Source organism: Typopeltis vanoorti, chromosome 7 (genome assembly GCF_054136105.1).
Source record: "Typopeltis vanoorti isolate ZY-2024b chromosome 7, IOZ_Tvanoo_1.0, whole genome shotgun sequence".
Lineage (NCBI taxonomy): Eukaryota > Metazoa > Arthropoda > Arachnida > Uropygi > Thelyphonidae > Typopeltis > Typopeltis vanoorti.
In genome coordinates, this window is record NC_143555.1 from 121874306 (window position 1) to 121894049 (window position 19744).

The following is a 19744-nucleotide window of genomic DNA, read 5'->3' on the forward strand; positions in this document are numbered from 1 at the left end:
CTCACAGATAACATTACTCTTATCTGCCCAATGCTGTATACGGTCCCTCACTACTTTCTCCAAGATCTAAAGAACTACTGATGACACACAGACTGGCCTATAATTAGACACTTCCAGTCTGTTACCACCCTTATGCAATGGCACTACCTTACCTTCCTTCCATTCCCTGGGCACCTTTCCTGCAGCCAAACTTTCATTGAAAAGTTAGGTTAAAGGGACTGTCAGTTCCTTAGCACATTCTCTCAAAACTCGTGGTGAAATACCATCCAGTCCCAAAGCTTTACTGACATCCATAGTAATCAGTATCTGAAACACACTCTCCTCCAGTACCTCTAAACCTCGATCCAGCCCTATCCCCCTAGCATTAAAACTGACTCCTCTAGGATGAAATACTCAAATAAAGTGTTCATTGAACAATTCCACTATGTCCTCTGCATCAGTCACTCTATTTCCATTTTTATCCCACAATATCATTCTTCCTTTCATTCAGTCATTTCTCCTCCTACTGGCCACATATCTAAAAAAATTCCCTAGGATTTTCTTTGGATCTTAGGGCCAATCTCCTCAAATATTCCAGTTTTGCCTTCCTTACCACACTAGTCACTCTTCTGGCCTGTGTCTTATATTCTTCATGCATCTTTTCTTCACCTGTCTCCATATATCTCTTCCATAGCTTCTTTTTGAGTTTTTGCATGCAATTCCTGTTTAATATTGTTTGTCATCCACTTTACTACAAATTGTGTCCTCTTCTTCACTCGTGGTATACAACTTACCATTGCTGCTAACAAATATTCTTTCACAATTTCCCACGCACTAATGATATCCCGGCCTTCCAATTCCTCCCTCCATGAAACTTCCCAAAGTTGACGTCTAAGACTATTATAATCACTTGCGTTATAATTCCACATAAGTTCCTGTCTCTTTGCTACTCCTGCTTGTCTATTCATTTTCCAAGTCAAAACCATATGGTCACTCTCTCCAACTGGTGGGAGAGATCTCATCTCAGTTATTATCAACTCTTCTGATGCTATAACCAAATTCATACCTCTTGTACCTTTTGTTCTCTCAATTGCATGTTGCCTAAGACATTTGTCCCTCAAGAATTCTATAAATTCCATTCCCCTATTGCTACATGCATCTTCCTCTCTCCAATTTATACTACTGTAGTTAAAATCTCCCATGTAGTTAAAATCTCCAATCATTCTTCTTGCACTTGCCAAACTTAACTGTCTAAACATCTCCTGGTCCCCATCCTCTGTGCTCCTGGGTCTGTAGCAACACCCCACAAAATATCCTGTCTTGCCTACCTCTACCTCACACTATATGCTCTCAAAACCATTTGTCTCACTTTCTTCCAAAGCCTCCACTCTTAGAGGACATAGGTCATCACTTATCATAAGCAGTACCCCACCACCATGCTTTCCCCTCCTATCCTGATGAAAAATGCTGTACCCAGTGACTTCTATTCCTGTTATTATATCCCCTCCTGTCAACCACATCTCAGTGATCCCAATAACTTTTGGCCAGGCTGATGCTATCTGTACCACCAATTCCTCTCCCTCATTCTGGATACTCCTGGCATTAGTATAAAGCATATAAATGCCATTGTTTCTATACCCAGCATTATCCCTTCTAGACTCCACTGGGCTCAGTGTTACCTGATGTCGTCTCCCTTCTCCCAAGTACCCATTCCCACAAGAGGCCACCCCCTGCTATCATCCTTCCTGGGACACACTGACTCGTTCAGAACAGCAATCTCTCCAGATGCCTACGTCCTTCCATATTCAAATGTAAGCGGTCTCTCGCATATAATTCCTCTCTGTCCTCAAACGCACTCCAAGCATCCACATATACCTCTCTTGTCACACATTCTCACTATTATGCTATTCAATATCACCGCTCTTCTGCTCAGCTCATCATTATCATACCTAGGCAACACGCACACTATTTTTCCTCTCTCTGTCTTCTTCCGTACAGCCCCAAGCAAAAATTTCATATCTCTTGCTGCCCGACTTACATTACCACTCAAGTCATTTGTTCCTACCATCACAATCATCTCATCCACCCTTTCACCTCTCTTAATTGGCATAGCCACCCTTTCTATTGTTCCTCCTGGGAAACACTCCTCACTCATCCTATCTTGAACACCACGGATCATTGAGTCGCCATACATTATATCTCTTATCATTCCCTCTCTCCTATTGTTTCCATTCTGTCCTCTTCTTTCATTCCCATAGGTCTCTCTCATTCCGTCTCCTCTACTGCTATTCTCTCTTCTAGCATTAGCATACCTCTCTCTCCTACTGTTTCCATTTTCTCCACTTCTAGCACTTCCATATCCCTCTCTCATTCCGTCTCTCCTACTGTTTCCATCCTCTTGTCTTCTAGCATTCCCATACCTCTCTCTCATTCCATCTCTCCTACTGTTTCCATTCTTTCCTCTTCTAGCACTTCCATATCTCTCTCTCATTCCATCTCTCCTACTGTTTCCATCCTCTCGTGTACTAGCATTCCCATACCTCTCGCTCATTCCCTCTCTTCTACTGTTTCCATTCTCTCCTCTTCTAGCAACCCCCATACCTCTCACTCATTCCCTCTCCAAAATTCTCTCTCTCCCCTACTCTGATTCGGCTTGCATTTATCTCTTCCATTCTCCTAATTTTATCTTTCATACTTCTGCTCTCATTCACAAGACATTCCACCTCCTCTTTCAGCTCATCTATATCCCTCTGCAGGTCAGTCACTCTTAATCTAAATTCACTCTCCCAAACAAAACCATCTCCTAAACTTTCACAGTCACTCATGCCTTCCACACTATCAACTATTATTTTCTCATTCATATATATATATTTTTCATTCTCTCCTATCACACTACTTGTCTTCCTACATTCATTCCCCATTCCTGGAGCAACAAAGTTGGATATTGATATTTCGAATGCACTTATTTCCTTCCACTGCCTGCATTTTGCATACATACGCTCTCTGCTCTCTTTCACAAGCCACATATCCAATTCTCGAGACACATACATGCCGCAAGTACTGCATGCCACAAAGTCCCTTATGATATTGCTTATAATAGAGTTCTTAAATGGCGGAGGACTAATGCCAGAGTTGAAAGCCCCGGAGATATATGCTACCATGCAGGAATCAGCATATTTTTCCATAGTACTTATCTAGAACTGGATAACATAAGTGAGCAGATCCCCTGTTGATTAGTTGCAAGATTCTTGTTAAAAAAACAGGTATGTCAAGGTTGACATTAACTGTGCGATATGTTATCAAGTACTACTGCTTTATTAATGTCAAGTTATTTATTTCCTCATCACCATCAGTTTTGTCTCTAAATTCAAATTTCTCATGATGATTCAATTTCTCATTTCACATTCATGAGGATGAAATATCTTGATAATTTGCTAACTGAATACTTTGACAATATCTTCTGCATGGATTCCTAATCTGCCATTTTTTTTAACTTGACATCAACTTCTTATAATCATTCATTCTTGTCCTAATTGGTGACTATACTTTGGACACATAAATACAATAAACAATAATGATATTTTATATACAAATATTTCAGCTTGAAACTAAAGTCATCCTCAGTCTAGGAACAATTGAATAAGGTAGAATGCTAACAATGGATTATTTCAAAAGATGTTACTGTGTGAACACATGATGTGACTGCATCAAGATATGATACTAAAAAAAAAAAAAAATCTAGAGATGACTTCAGAGAATGAGACTTTCTAAAATTTTTGGTGAACACATACAATTGTTTCGATTCACACTCAGGTGATTCACTAAGCTTCAGCAATGATCAGAAGATTCTGTTTAGTATCCACACCATGTTGTGCCAAGCTCAACTCTTCAGTTTATTATAAGTGATGCAAGATTGATTCTCCTATATTAATTTTTCCACAGAATGATCACTTTGTCCAAAATAAAGATTATGCTTACATGGAACTTGCCATATGCCTGGAAAGGTATGTAGGAGACTGTCTGTCCTTAAGCAGCCAGGATGAAAGTTTATTAATAGGAGAGAATGTTGGTAAAGTTATATTTCTTTAATATTCTTGAAACAGGTTCAGAGACATCAAAGATGTAAGGAATCAGAACTCTTCATGTGATTTCTTGGAGTTGGTGTATAGGAGTCACAGATATATTGCATTTGTTTCTTGAGGGAAACCATTTTTGACATAATATTCTGATTATTATGAGTTTCTAGTTGAAGGTCTTGATGATCAAAACAAACAACATGCACACAGTTCAGTAGATTCTTTATAATGCCAAGCTTTTGAGAAGGATGATGAGCTGAATTATGTAGTATGCAACAGCCAGTGAAAGTTGGTTTATGATATAGAAAAGTAGTAAGATCACCAATTACCAGATGGAGAGTGAGAAAGTAAAATGTCTATATAAAAAAAAAAAAAAAAGCCAGTTTACCTCCCTTTTCAACTTCCATTGTAAGTTTTATGCAAGGATGTAGACATTTATCTTTTCTAGGAGTGCAGGGAGTAAATCCCTCAAGATAAGCTAGACTGCAAATGTATCATCAATGTAATGCACCTGGAAGGATCGTTGGAGTTGTATTGAAGAGAATAAGATATCTCAAAATGTTCCATGCAGAAATTAGCTAATGCAGGGAGTAAAGAGAGAGCGAAAGAACTGCCCATCAGAGTTCCTTTTATTTGTTTGATGAGTTTATTTTTTGTAACTGAAATAGCCAGAATGAAATACAAATTCAAACAATTTGACTGTATCAGATGGAAAGATGTTTGATGATATCAGCTGAGGAGTAACATCCAGAAGAACATTGGTGAATAATGACTCCACCTCTATATTGATCTTAATGTCAGTAGCTTGAAGATGATAACTATTAATTTAAGAAAAGTGATGAGCCCTAGTGAACCACCCAAACATTTGAATTCAAATGATTGTATATCATCTTTACCAAAGATGTGGGAGTTTTATTCTCTTTAATCATCACTAGTTTTTTGTTTAGTATCATATTCATATCTTGATATAGTCACATCATTTGTTCATGTAGCATTCATATCTTTTGAAATAATCCATCATTAGTATTCTACCTTATTTGGCCGTTCTGCACTGAAGATAGCTTGTTAGTTTCAAGCTGAAATATTTGTAAATAAAATATCATTATTATTTCTTGTGTTTACAGGTTAAAAGTATATTTATGACACAAGTGCCTCTGAAAACTAATTGGTGACTGTATATCATCAATTGTGTAACCAATTAATACTGTTTGCTTTATGCTGTCTCCATAATGACTTCTTCCAGATTTCATTCTTTTTATCTCTCTCTCACTCTCCTCCTCTCTTTTTATTCATCCATTTAACAATGAGAATTTGACATTCTAATCTTCAGAATCAGCTACTGCTGCTATTAAATAGTCCTTGATTAGTGCACAAGCAACATTGATCAGCTGTAATTAAGATAGATTGTTAAAATATGAATGTTAGAGAATATTTTGAGTGTACTGAAATAAAATGAAATTTGAACAATTAACATATTTTTCAATATTTATGTTTATTTGTCCTGAATTCTAGATTGGTGATGTTTTAGTGGCTAGAGTAAATAGTGATACCATAAAAATTGGAGATTTTGGCTTGTCGGCAAAATTAATACCAGGTAAAGACTATTTCCTAGAATATGGACATCCAGAATTTGTTGCTCCAGAACTAGCTAATAAACACCCTGCTACTTTAGCTTCAGACATGTGGTAAGAATTATCTAAAAGTAGTTTATTTCATAATAAAATCAGTTTGTAACTTATTAAAAACTTCAAGAACTTTTTAAATAAATGTTTTGAGTTTAATTTTGATGTTCATGAAACATTCCAGTTAATGAAGTATTTAGAAAAAGAATGTTCATTTTCTGGTTGCAAGTACTATAGTTTCTTCTTTTTTTAAACTCTTACAAATGACCATACACATAAACAATAAGGGTTGAGTATCTGCACACTCTACTTGTTGTTTTGCTTGCAAGCATCAGTTGTGAAAAAATCACCTACAATCATTACAAAAGAAATACTGCTTGACAGTATCCACACTATTTAGTCAGATTACTGATTTGTAATGGCTGAATGTCCTCACTGTTGTTTCTCTTGCCTAAGCAAAGCTTCATTAGTTTGCATGAGCTATCAACAATATTCAGCGTGTATTGCTGAAATCACATTCTGATGTTCTACTTGCTCAACAATCATATTTTTAACACATCCCTTCTCAATAATGGCTTGTCTATTTTGTTATCTATTATCTGTGAGGAGAGGATATATGTGGAATTATAAGGCTGGTAATTATGACAAGCTTAGGAGACAGCTTGGAGCTATAGCATTGAATGAGGAGTTGACGGTAAGGAAATAAATGCTGTTTGGGAACTGACAAAGAAATACATAACAGCATCAATGTGTGAATGTATTCCGAAGGCCAAAAGGCGCTGAATAGGGTAGATGTAAAATGGATGAATGTGGAGCTTAAGCATGAAATCTAGAAAAAGAAGGTACTTTGGAGGAAGTACAAGATGAATATTGGTAATAATCAGTCACATGAAAAAGTATAAAGAACAAGCCAGAAGAGTGCCTAAGTAAGGAAAACAAAAGTGCAGTATGATCAGAAATTGGCAAAACAGGTGAAGAAAAACCCTAGAGAGTTTTTTAGATATGTAGCCAGTAGAAGGAAGAATGATCATGATAAGATGATGTTAATTACAGGTTTTAATTACAGATTAATGGATGAAAGTGATAGAATGGTAACTGCTGCAGAAGACATTATTAAGGTATTCAGTGATCAATTTATAAGGGTGTTTCATCCTGATCAGAGTGGAATCATGAGCAACTTAAGAGTAGAGGACACAGGAGAGGATGGCTTAATTGTTAATGAGCAGGAGGTGTTTGAGGAAATAAATAACCTTGATGTCAATAAGGCAATAGGATTTGATGACATATTACCACACATCTTAAGGGAATGTTCCAGGGAATTGGCAGTACCATTGGCATGCTTGTTTAATAAGAGTCTTACAACAGCACAGGTTCCAAGGGAGTGGAAGGAGGGTAAAATTGTTCCACTGCATAAAGGTGGTGATAAAGCTGGAGTTTTAAATTACAGGTCAATCTGTATATCTGGAGTTGTGGTCAAGGTATTGAAGAGATTGGTGAGAAGTAGGATACAGAACTGGGTTGATAACATAGTATTCTCTGTGGTTATCTCTGTGGGTTGGTTAAAGGGAGATCATGTTTTACTAATAAATTTAGTTTAATCCTTTATCCAAGTGTGAGCAAACAAAGTTTGCACCTGAAAGTATCTTCAGGACTGGTGCAAACTTTGTTTGCTCACACTTGGATAAAGGATTAAACTAAATTTATTATATTCTAACCAAGCGAAAAATAAACTTTCAACATGTTTTGCTAACTTACTTATTCATATACAGTGGCGTGGGAGTCTATCAAAAGCTTGAATTTTGCAAAAGCTTTTGACAGACTCACATAACAAGCTGTTTAATACATTGAAACAGATGGTATTGAATAACATACTTCTGATCCAACTCAGAAGTCTGTTATGCATTACACCACTATTGCCCTTTCTCTTTTGGGATACTGCACCCACACTTTCTGATAGGTATCAGAACGTTGTTATATCACAGGAGTCAGTTTTGGGATCATTGTTTTTCAATTTGTATGTTAATGATATTGGAATGGGTTAAACTTAGTGATATGCAGCTTTTTGCAGATAATGCAAAATTGGGCAAAGCAAGCAGTTATGGTCCTACAGAAGGACTTGAATAGATTGCATGAATGGGCAGCTAAGTGGAACTATCAGTTCAATGGTGCAAAAGTGTAAGGTTTTGAAATTTGGTAAGCAATGATGGGATACAAAGTATACACTTGGTGGTGGATAAACTTTAAAGGAAGTAGAGGAGATGAGAGATCTGGAAGTGATTGTGGACAAGGACTTGAAATTCAGGTGTCACATTGCGCAAATCGTGAAGATGTCACATTAGATAATAGCAATGATACAGAGTACCCTGACATGCAGAAATAAAGAGATTATGATGCCACTGTATAAAGTCTTGATCAAACTTTATTGATTACTGTGCACAGATTTGGTTGCCAGGTTTTTCATGGTGATGAGGATATGTTGAAAAAGGTTCAGAGAAGATTCACAAAGGTGGTCAGTGGTCTTTGGAGTATGAGGATAGATTGAGAGAATGTAAATTCTCTCAATCTATCCTCATTAACATTAACACAATACTTATCATCTCAGAGAAGATGTGAATCTTCTCTGAATCTAAATAGGTTCAGAGAAGATTCACAAAGGTGGTCAGTGTACTTTGGAGTATGAGGTTAGATTGAGAGAATGTAAATTGCAAAGCCTCACAAATAGGAGTGTTGCCTGTGAATAGTCTGCTGCATCGGTAGGATAGGACAGAATTGAGAAGGGATGCAATTACCAATGAGTCAATGAGAAGATTGTGCAGGAGGAATGGTGTACAGTTTACAGATGTGTGGAGTGAATTTGTTGATGGATGTAAGGACCTGTATATGCCTGATGGACTGCACTTAAATGGTTTGAAGTTAGGTGCTTGGAGAACATGTTGGTGAGTGAGAGTAATTCACTTTGCAATGAAAAGATTATGGATCTGGATTAGGGAACTGATGAGGTTAGGAATCTGTGGATAGATATTTGAAATTTAGAGGACATATTGCAAGAGTTAGCAAATTAGCTCAGAGGATTACTTGGATGCTGAAGAGCACATTGACAAGTAAAGATAGAGAGGTTATCATCCCTCTTTATAAAGATATGATTTGGCAGGATCTTGACTACTGTGCACAGATTTGGTCACCTGCATTTCTTGGGGGATCGGGAGACGGTGGAGAGGATTCAGAGACGAGCGACCAAGCTGGTGACAGGTCTGTGGAATGTTCCCTGTGAGGATAGACCGAGGGTGTGTGAGTTGCAGAGGAGAGTGGATATGTTAGAAACTTAAAAGTTACTAAAAGAATACTATAAGATTGATGCAGAAGAAATTTTTCAATACATGGGGAATAAGGAGAAAACAAGGGGTTACACTTTCAAACTGTCTAAGAGTGTGGTCGGTAAGGGTGTATGGACTAGGTTCTTTTCTCGGAGAGTGGTGAATGAGTGGAATGGATTGCCAAAGGTGGTTGTGAGGCCCCAACAGTGAATAGTTTACGAAGATGTATGATAGCTATTGTGTTAATGGATAGAGTGGGTCTTTCAGAATGAGTCTTTTGACCCATAGTGTGCCCATATAAATAATAATAATAATAATAATAATAATAATTGAAAGTATTATTAATGGTGAAAGCAAATATAACTGAAGATTAAATAAGGTGAATGTGCAGATAAAAATATAATCAACATAACATTTCAAACCTTTTTTTCAAAATATCCAACTAAATACTGCAATATGGTAAAGATAAGTGGATGATGTTTTTGCAAGCTAGCAAGGTTTGGTATCTGAATCTCAAAACATTCTTCCTAAGATCAATGCTGTTCATCCTAGGATACAGTTTATGCTAAAAATAGAAAACAAATGCTGGCCTAGTTGGTCAAGTGGTTAGTGTACCAACCCTCCAATCAATAGACTGCAGATTCATGTCCTGTCACAGATAGGACATGTTTATGATTATCTTCAAATGGGAGATGAATTTCATCACCTAGTGTGAGACCACTACCCCCCCCCCCCCTCCTCCCTTAGTGGAAGTATGAAACAACTTGAAAAAGTTCCATATTTGAACTCTAGAGCATGGTTTCTGGACTAGGTAAAATATAAATAAAAAATACTTAAAGTATATATAAAATATAGAAAAAATCCTTAAACCACCCATAATATGAATGTACTATAGGTTTACAGAGAAACCTTTTGTGGTTCCTTTCTAGATCTCTGCATTTTTCATCAGCCTGATTAGACATTTTAGTTTTCTGATTTTAGACACTGGACAATTCGTGCTTAGTCTCACTACCATTCTTGTCAAAAAGTCAACAAGTTCTGAACTCTAATCCATTTAATTTGCCTTTTCTTAAATGAAATCTTGTAGATGAAAGAAATACAGTATATCAAATCCATCATATCTTGCTGTCTAATAGTTTTAAGATGTTTTTCATCGATAAAGCTATAAGCAATTATAGATTTTCCTTCTCCATTCTCTAAGGAGGATGTCGACTATGTTATCTTATATGTCAAAAGTGTATGCATCTCAAAAATATTTATGTCTACTGATGTTCAAGTACTCCTGATGTGGTATTTCTACATCTGATTTTAAAAATGCACCAATAATAATAATAATAATAATACTGTAATTAAATTTTCTTTCAGAACATTTCAACAAAAATAATCTTGCTCATTTCTATGTTTCTGATAAGAACTTATAATTTTTAAAGCTTTTGTTTTGTATGCTCCTTAAAAAAGATAAGAGAAGCAGTAAATAAAAATTATTAAGCCCATTGAAATTTACATATATTTAATACACAAAACTTCTTTTTTTCCAGGAGTGTTGGTGTCATCACCTATCTTCTGTAAGTATTTAGAAATTAAATATATTACATGTATCAAAATTGAATGTTGAGCATAGTGTCATTAATTACTGAATTAAAAGATAAAATATGCAAATAATGGTCAATGTGAATGTTAACCACCCAACTGGTGAAATTATTCAAATATACCAACTATGATTTTTTAGGATAAATACGTATCAGTTATCCTACTTGGCTTTTAATCCTTTAACATAGAGTCATTAACAGATTAACTCTAATAGAGATGTAATGCAATGTGATCTTTGAGAGGCCACTTGACTTAAAGTAGACTGTTTCAATTGGAATTTGTTCTGTTAAAAATTTTAATGTCTTTCATTCAGAAATTACTTGAAAATTCTAGCTATTTTATCTGAGGTGCTCAGATATAGAGAATAGTAACAGGAAATCCATCCACTCACAGAGGTAAATACATTCATAAACTTTCCTATTATGTACCGTTCCAACAATATAGCATTGTTGTACAATGCTATATTGGTTAGATGGATCAGAGATTCTCTCCGAATGACACCAGTAAGTTATATGATGAAGCATTGTCTCAAAAAAAAAAAAAAAAAAAGGAGAACAACCAGCAGCAGGGTTCTGTTTTGGGCTCCTGCTGTTTAACTTGTTTGTAAATGATATATCACGTGAATTGACTAGGGATCTTCAGCTGTTTGCTTATGATGCAAAGAGAGAATTATTAGTAGCACTGATGATGTTAATTCCCTTCAGGAAGATTTGAATAGACTTTTGGCTTGGACAAACGAGTAGGGTTGCGGTTTTAATATTAATAAGTGTAAGATGTTGCATTTTGGAGTGCAGAAATATAAGACAGTGTACTATATACACCGTGCTGTTGAGTGGATGAGATTACCAGCAGACTGAAGTTTAGAGAGCATATTGCAAAGTGTTAAAAAGACTGCACATTGTAGTGCTGCTATCTGGCAAAGTAAATGTGAGAAAAGGATATTGGTAAATAGAGGGCTGACATGAATGTTCACCATGATGATATCATTATTATTTAAAACTAACTTTTGAATTAAAGATTTGAACCGAGTAGAATTTTTAATATAAGATGAAGTATGACCAGTAAGTGGGTTAAATATTTAGCTAATTGTTTGGCTAACTTATTAAAAGAGGGGAAGTCAGTAGCATCCATTATTGGATGAAAAGGATATTAGGTTTATGAATTTTAGGCAATCCATATATGGGAGGGGGTGGAGTTAAACAGTTTTTAACTGTTTCAGGAGGTCAAGAAGTGACATTTTTAGAAGCTTTTTCCATGTTTTTGCTGAGAATTGGCGGAATCATAATCCAGAGATTTATAAGTAGCATGGTCTGAACAATTTTTTTGGATGTTTTGCATAAAATAAAATGGAAATAACATTCTGTGCTTCATCACAACAAATATAATCAGCAGCAGACTGTTTGAGAGAAGAATGGAATTATACAGGCATAACAGGTTGCATTTTAATGCCTTTGGAGTAAGTGTTGCTAAATGGAAGTACAGTGTGCTGCATGCAAGATATTAAAAAGTAAGAGATGAAGTGAAAGAGCAGAATAGTGATATTGAAGAAAAAGGAGTGCTTGAAATTGGAAACGATGGTAGTGTGAGAGAAGAACAGGAACACAAGAATAACAGGGAAATGGGGAAGCCTAGGTGAACAGGGAGACATGGCATAGGGAGAATGGATGTGTATGGAGATTGGGTATTGTGATGTTGGTGGGGAAGTTGAGACTGAGCAGATATATGTGGTAAGTTTTGATAAAGGCGATTGGGCAGGTGTGGTGGGGAAATAGCAACCAACCAGTGGCTTGGGTAGTACTGTTTATAAACCTAAAAATGAACTGCTGTGTTTATTTATAAATGCCAGAAATATCAGAAATAAGGGGGATGAAATGGTTTCAGAGATTGAGTTTATTCACCCCAAAATCCTTGAAATAAGTGAAACATGGTTGAATGAAGATGAATAGAAATTGAAGGATATGGTATTTTTTATGAGGACAGAAAGGGTAAGAAGGGAGGGGGAAGTGCTGTTGATGATAGCAGGGAAATTAAGTCCACATAAGGTAGACATAAAAGAGAAAAACATTGGCACTGGTTATGAGGCAGTGTGGTGTAATGTAGAAGCTGTTGACAGGTTTAGTTGGATGTTGCTATAGTCCAGGGAATGTGCCAAGTAGAAGGAAGAATGATCATGGTAAAATGATGTTAATGGATGAAAATGGTAGAATAGTAATTGCTGCAGAAGACATTGTTGAGGTATTTACTAAAAAACTTATTTGTATGAAACTTTCATAGTTTCTACATTTGGCTTTGAAATAATGCTGGATCTAATATTCACTTGATTTTTATACATTGTTGAGGATTCAGTGATCATTTTATAAGGATGTTTCATCCTGATCACGATGGAATCATGAGGAACTGAAGTGTAGAGGAAATAGAAGTGGATGGCTAATTGTTAGAGAGCAGGAGGTATTTGAGGAAATAAATAACCTTGATGTCAATAAGGCAATAGGATTTGATGACATATCACCACACATCTTAAGAGAATGTTCCAGGGAATTGGCATGCTTGTTTAATAAGTCTTACAACAGCACAGGTTCCAAGGGAGTGGAAGGAGGGTAAAATTGTTCCATTGCATAAAGGTGCTAATAAGGCTGTTACTTCAAATTATAAGCCAATCTGTATATCTGGAGTTGTGGTGAAGGTACTAGAGAGAGAGAGAGAGAGAGAGATTGGTGAGAAGTAGGATGCAGAATTGTGTTGAAAACAGCTGTATTCTTTGTGGTTATCAACATGGGTTTGTTAAGGAGAGATCATGTTTTACTAACTTATGTACTATAACAAGGTGAACAAACATCTTGGACAGGGGGAAATGCATATACAGTGATGTACTTGGATTTTGCAACAGCTTTTGATAAGCTTCCACAGGACAAACTATTAAATAAACTGAAACTGATGAGATTGGATAACAGACTTCTGAGTTGGATCAGTGACTGGCTCTCAGATAGGTATCAGAAAGTTGTATATAGGGGTGTGGTATCCCGTAAGAGGAAGGTCACTAGTGTTGTACCGCAGGGGTCATAAGTAGCACAGGGCACAGACAAGAAGGGTGATCAGTATGAGACCATTGTTGTTCAATTTATATATTAATGATATTGGGATGGGTTTAACTAGTGATATGCAACTGATGCAAAATTGGGGAGAGCAATGCAGATTCAAGCAGATGTTATGGCCATGCAGGAGGATTCGAATAGATTGCATTAATGGGAAGGTAAGTGGAACTGTCAATTCAATGTTGCAAAGTGTAAGGTTTTGAAATTTGATAAGCAATGATGGGATGCGGAGTATACACTTGGTGAGGGGAACTTTAAAGTAGGCAGAGGAAATGAGAGATCTGGGAGTGGTAGTGGACAAGGACCTGAAATTCAGGGGCCACATTGCAGAAGTTGTGACGACAGCACATTGGATAATGGTAATGATGCAGAGGACCCTGATATGCAGAAATAAAGAGGTTTATGATGCCATTGATAAGGCCTTGATCAGGCCTCATATAGATTATTATGCACAGATCTGGTTGTCAGGTTTTCATGATGACTAGGATATGTTGGAAAGGGTCCAGAGAAGATTCACCATGATGGTCAGTGGTCTTTGAAATGTGGAGTACTTGGACAGATTGAGAGAATGTAAACTGCAAAGCCTTGTGAATAAGAGGAAGAAGGGTGGATATGATTGAGACATATAACCTAGTCAGGGATTGTTATCAGATTGTCATGGAAGATGGAGGGATAGAACAAGAGGCCATCACTAGAAACTGTATAGAGAGGGTATGAGCACAGGAGTTGTTGGTGAGTGGAATGCATTACTTGAGTGTGTTGTGAATATAGACACATTGAATTATTTTAAGGCATGGTTGGATGAGCATTGTGTGCAATACAATAGTATGTACCTTCCATGATGCATCTCTGATTCCGTGGAAGTTGGATGCTAATAATAATAATAGTAAATCAGTCTAATCTTAATAAATATGGATCTATTAAACCTCCCAAGATTTGGAAAACTTTAATCCTTACACCTGTCCAACAGCTATGGCTATCCAAAGCATCCATAGATGGTGCCTCCTCACAGGAGCTTAGGCTTTTAGTCTAATATATTCCACTTATCGTTTTGTGTTCTTTTGTGTGTGTGCTCATACAATTTGAGATTATATTCCTGATGATGTGTCTGTGACATAGACAAAATATAGGATCTAATAAACTTATATTTATTATATTATTTTATTATTATATTAATGGTCTTTTGTTCTGTTCATGCCATTAAACATTTTAATGAGTTTAACCCAGCTCATAAGCCTTAATAAAAGTATAAGTTAAGGGGATAAAAATCCCTTATTGTTTTTCAGCCAGTAAGCGAAACTAAGATCGAAAACTACGATCTGTAACGTTTCATGCCGACGAACTGTCAGCGTATCCAGATACGTTACAGATCGTAGTTTTCGATCTTAGTTTCGCTTACTGCCTGAAAAACAATAAGGGATTTTTATCTCCTTAACTTATATCAACCTTGCCAGAAAAAAATAGCCATTTGGCTGTTCACCTTAATAAAAGTGTTTGAAGAAAGCAGAATGGATACCCAGATCCAGGAAGATAAACCAGGTAGGAATTAGGTAGATGAACAGCATTATTAAACAGGAACTGTTAAGAAAAAGTTATGGATGATATTTAAAGAGAAAGGTAATCAGCAAGCTCATAAGTAGTGCAGGGCACAGAAGGGTCACCAGTATGGTAAGGAAAGTGAAAGCACATTATAATCAACAAGCTCATAAGTAGTGCAGGGCACAGAAGGGTCACCAGTATGGTAAGGAAAGTGAAAGCACATTATGATAAAAGCTAGCCAAACAGGTCAAATAAAATCTCAGAGCTCTACTGCTGTGTGGAAAGCAAAAAGAATGTTGACTACATAATAATAATGAGTGTTGATGGTATGGAGGTAACAGAAGATAAAATAACTGATTAAAAAAAAATCTATTATTGGGAATGGAGTAGTCCCTCGATCATAACTAAGCCAAAAGAGATGTTAATTAAATGAGATTTATTTAATAAACAACTGATAACTGAGCAAAAAAAACTTATTAGATAACCAAAAAATTTAAACAAACCCATACCAAAAAAAAAAATAAATAAATAAATGAATAAAATAAAATAAATTCAATCACGCCTTGAAAAACATGTTTTCAAGGCGTGAAGAAAGATCAAGGCTGTTTGCACAACAGAGAATGATTTGTAAATATGCAACGAGAGAAGATATTAAACAGTGTTAAAAGTGAAAATGAAGAGTAAAAATGGAAAGATTGTGAGTCTGCTGCCTAGGTATGATAGGACAGAATAGAGAATAAGGGTCATGATTGCTAATGAGTCAATGAGAAGATTCTAGAAGAGGAATACTGTGCAGTTTATAGATGTATGGGATGAACTTAATGGACAAAAGGACTTGCCTATGCCTGATGGACTACATTTGAATGGTTTTGGAGTTAGATGTTTGGAGAAAGCATTGTTTAGTGAGAGTTTGGAAATGCAAAACCAGGGAAATTAGAGATATTTGGGGGAGATGCACTCAAGAATGTGGCTGGCCACCCTTGAGATAAATGTGTGTGTGTGTGTGTGTGTGTGTGTGTGTGTGTGTGTGTGTGTGTGTGTGTGTGTGTGTGCGTGCGCGCATACATAAATGTTTATGCAATGCTGAATGTGATCACACAGGTTTCAGATTCAAGTGGGTTGGCCATATTACACAAGGATAATTATGGATCTAAGGGGATGCTGAAATCCATGTACAAAAATGCAAGAAGTATCAAGAAAAGGAAGAGGAGCTTCTGGCATTGGTCAGCTTGACTTCACCAAAAATTATAGGCATTGGTAAGACCTGGTTGTAAGAAAATGATAGAGTCACTGGAACAGAATGTAATATGTATTGTATTTTCAGGGAGGATAGATGGAATAGGGCAGGAAGTGGGGTAATGCTAATGATAACTGAAGAACTACAACCAACAAAATTAGAAATTAAGGAGGATTTTAAGTCTGAGGGAGATGATTCATTTGAGGCTGTCTAGTGGGAGGCCAAATTGTTGGTTGCTACTATAGACCAGGGGATCCATAGGTATGCAATTGTTTGATGGATTAGCACAATAAGTGCAATCCAAACAATTATTATGGGAGACTTCAACTATATTGACATAGGCTGGAGGGAGGAAAAGGGGCATGGCAAGATGGAAGCAGAATTTATACATTGCTAAGAGATAATTACCTGAAACATCATAGAGGAGACCAGGAGTTTGAGAGTGCTAGATCTAATAACAGCATCAGAAGATATATCTATAACTAAGACAGATCCTCTGTCTCCAATCAGAGCATCACCATGCAGTCTTCTTCTAGGAGGTTTCTAAACTCATGTAATTCTCTATCAAGAAAGGGTAATGTTAAACTATAAAGCTGGTAATTATGACAGACTTAGGCATCTAGAATAAGTGCCATGGCTTCAATACTAGGAAAGAATATCAGTAGTGCATGGGAAGTAGTCAGAGATTGTTTCAGAGAAGATTATCAGACTGCATACACATGGTCAAGAGGATAAACCAAGTGGGGATTAAGTGGATGAGTAGAGATATAAAGCAAGAGCTTCAAAAAAAAAAAGAAAACACTGAGAAGGGAATATAAAGAAATAGGTGATCAGCATATTCATTATCAGTACAAATCATAAGCAAGAAGAGTGACTAGTATGTTAAAAAAGACCAAATCACATTATGAGAGAAAAGTAGCTAAGCAAACCAGAGTAAATCCTAAAGAGTTTTTCATTAAGTAGCAAGGAGGAGAAAAAATAAGTATGGTAGGATGATTTTAATCAATACTGATGGTAGGAAGTTGACAAAGGCATAAGAAATACAAGGGTGATCTGAAAAATTCTTGGCCTCGACCATAGATGGGCAACAGTGTCAGCAAGATTTTTTTTTCTAAGTTGGTACATCTGTCATAAGCATCCATATGAAAATTGCAAGTCATTCTATCAAGTAGTTTGTCTGTATCCCTTGAAATGGATAAAATTGAGTATTGTGTGGTTATAAAATTCTTTGTAAAAGAAGGTTAAACACCAAAAGAAATCATTTGCAGTTCATGAGCACTCTTCTCCTTCATTTTTGACAATTAAGAAATGGGCTGCCGAGTTTAAACACAGCCTTACCAGCCTTGAAGATGATCCACGTGAAGGACGTCCAAAAAAGTATAACAATACCAGAAATCATTGATCAAGTGCGTGATATGGTATTGGATGTCCGGCAAGTCAAAGTGCATGAAATTGCTGAGACTATAGGCATTTCAAAGAATGTGTAGGATATATTTCGCATGAAGAATTGCAAATGAAAAAGCTTTGCACAAGATAGGTGCCGTGATTGCTCACAGCAAATCAAAAATGCACGCACATGAAAATATCTGAAAGTGCTTGGAGCATTTTATCAAGAATAAAACTGATTTTTGTGCATCGATTTATTACTATGGATGAGACTTGGATTTATTATTATTATTATTATTATTTGACACCTCCAGGGAGTCCAAAGACTCATCGAGGGAGAGTGTGCCAACAGCATCGAATGATTGGTTCCCTTCCAACTACTAACCGCGCTCAAACTTACTTAACTGAGCCATTAGTAGCAGAGGCTCTACCAATCGACCAACCTTATTTACCATTACACACCAGAATCCAAACAGTGGGCAGAAGCCAGTTGTTCAGCATCAAAGAATACAAAGTTGGTTCCATAAGGCAGGAAAGGTCATGGCATCGGTGTTTTGGGATGCTAAGGACATTTTGTTTATTAATTATCTTGAAAAGGGTAAAACAATAACTGGAGAATACTGTTCCAATCTTTTAACCAGACTGGAAAAAAAAATTCGTGAGAAAAGACCATCTTTCATCAGGACAATGCACTTGCCCACAAAGGTGTTTTGACAATAGGATAATTAAGGGATCTGCACTATGAATTGTTGGAGCATCCACCCTAATCACCAGATTTGGCTCCCTCTGACTTCTTTCTCTTCCCAAAACTAAAACTCTTCCTTGCTGGTCAGCGTTTTTCTTCAAATCAAGAGGTGATTGCAGCTGTAGAGGGGTATTTTGCATATCTTACTGAGAACCACTACAAGGATGGGATAATGGCACTGGAGCATCGCTGGAAGAAATGTATTAGTCTTAAGGGAGATTATGTTGAAAAATAAAAATCATTTTGAAATTATAAATTCATTTTTTCATTGTTAGGCCGAGAACTTTTCAGACCACTCTCGTAGTTTAGTTGCCGAGTGATCATTTTGCAAAAGTATTATCCAGGTGGATATTTTGCAGTTACTGATGTGACAGAGATGCATGTAAAAATTTAGGTGGATGAACAAGAAATGTTCAGCATATTATTATTATATGTACGCCTCCATGTAGTTTAAACACTCTATTCCACATAATCTATCATACTTCTCCTTGAACCTATTAACAGACAAAGCACTCAACCATCTGGCAATCCATTCCACTCATTCACACTCTCCAGGTAAAACATCTTGTCCTCACACCACTACTAACTGCACCTTTATTCAGCTTCCAAGGATAACTCCTTGTTCTAGCGTCAAGTGTTCAATCATTTCCCCTGCATCAATCCTATAAAACCCTTTAAGCAACTTAAATGTTTCTATCATACCCCCCCCTTTCTTTTTCTTCTATAAACCAATTTCTGCAATCCACACACTCTGAATCCATCCTCATAGAGAACCCCCTCCGCAGACCACTAACCATTTTGGTCACTCGCCTCTCATGGCCTCATAAAGAGGAAGAACAACTTCCTTATCTCTGCTTGTAAATGTGTTCTTCAATAGCCAAGTAATCTTAAAAGGCAACCTTAGCAATATGTCTTCTAAACTTTAACTCTCTGTCTATCACCATCCCTAAATCTCTAGCTTCATCTATTTCCTAGAGTACAGTTCCATCAATGTGGTACATAGCTTGTAATCTATTTATTCTAAATGCATAACTATATATTTCTCCGCATTAAACTGATACTCATTATTTTTTGCTCATACCGACAGCCTATCTAAATCATCCTGCAAACTCTCCACATCACCTTGATTAACTATTATTCTACTTAATTTCACATCATCAGCAA

General features: G+C 36.5%; 1 protein-coding gene across 1 annotated transcript in view; it reads left to right on the forward strand.

Annotated features, from left to right (window-relative positions):
* The window catches only part of LOC150105008 (protein Obscurin-like), a 790953-nt gene that overhangs the window by 619561 nt on the left and 151648 nt on the right, over nt 1-19744 (forward strand). The window contains exons 61-62 of the mRNA XM_090395103.1: nt 5568-5740; nt 10530-10556. Of these exons, the coding sequence (XP_090251229.1) occupies nt 5568-5740; nt 10530-10556 (200 nt within the window). The remainder of the gene's footprint in view (nt 1-5567; nt 5741-10529; nt 10557-19744) is intronic.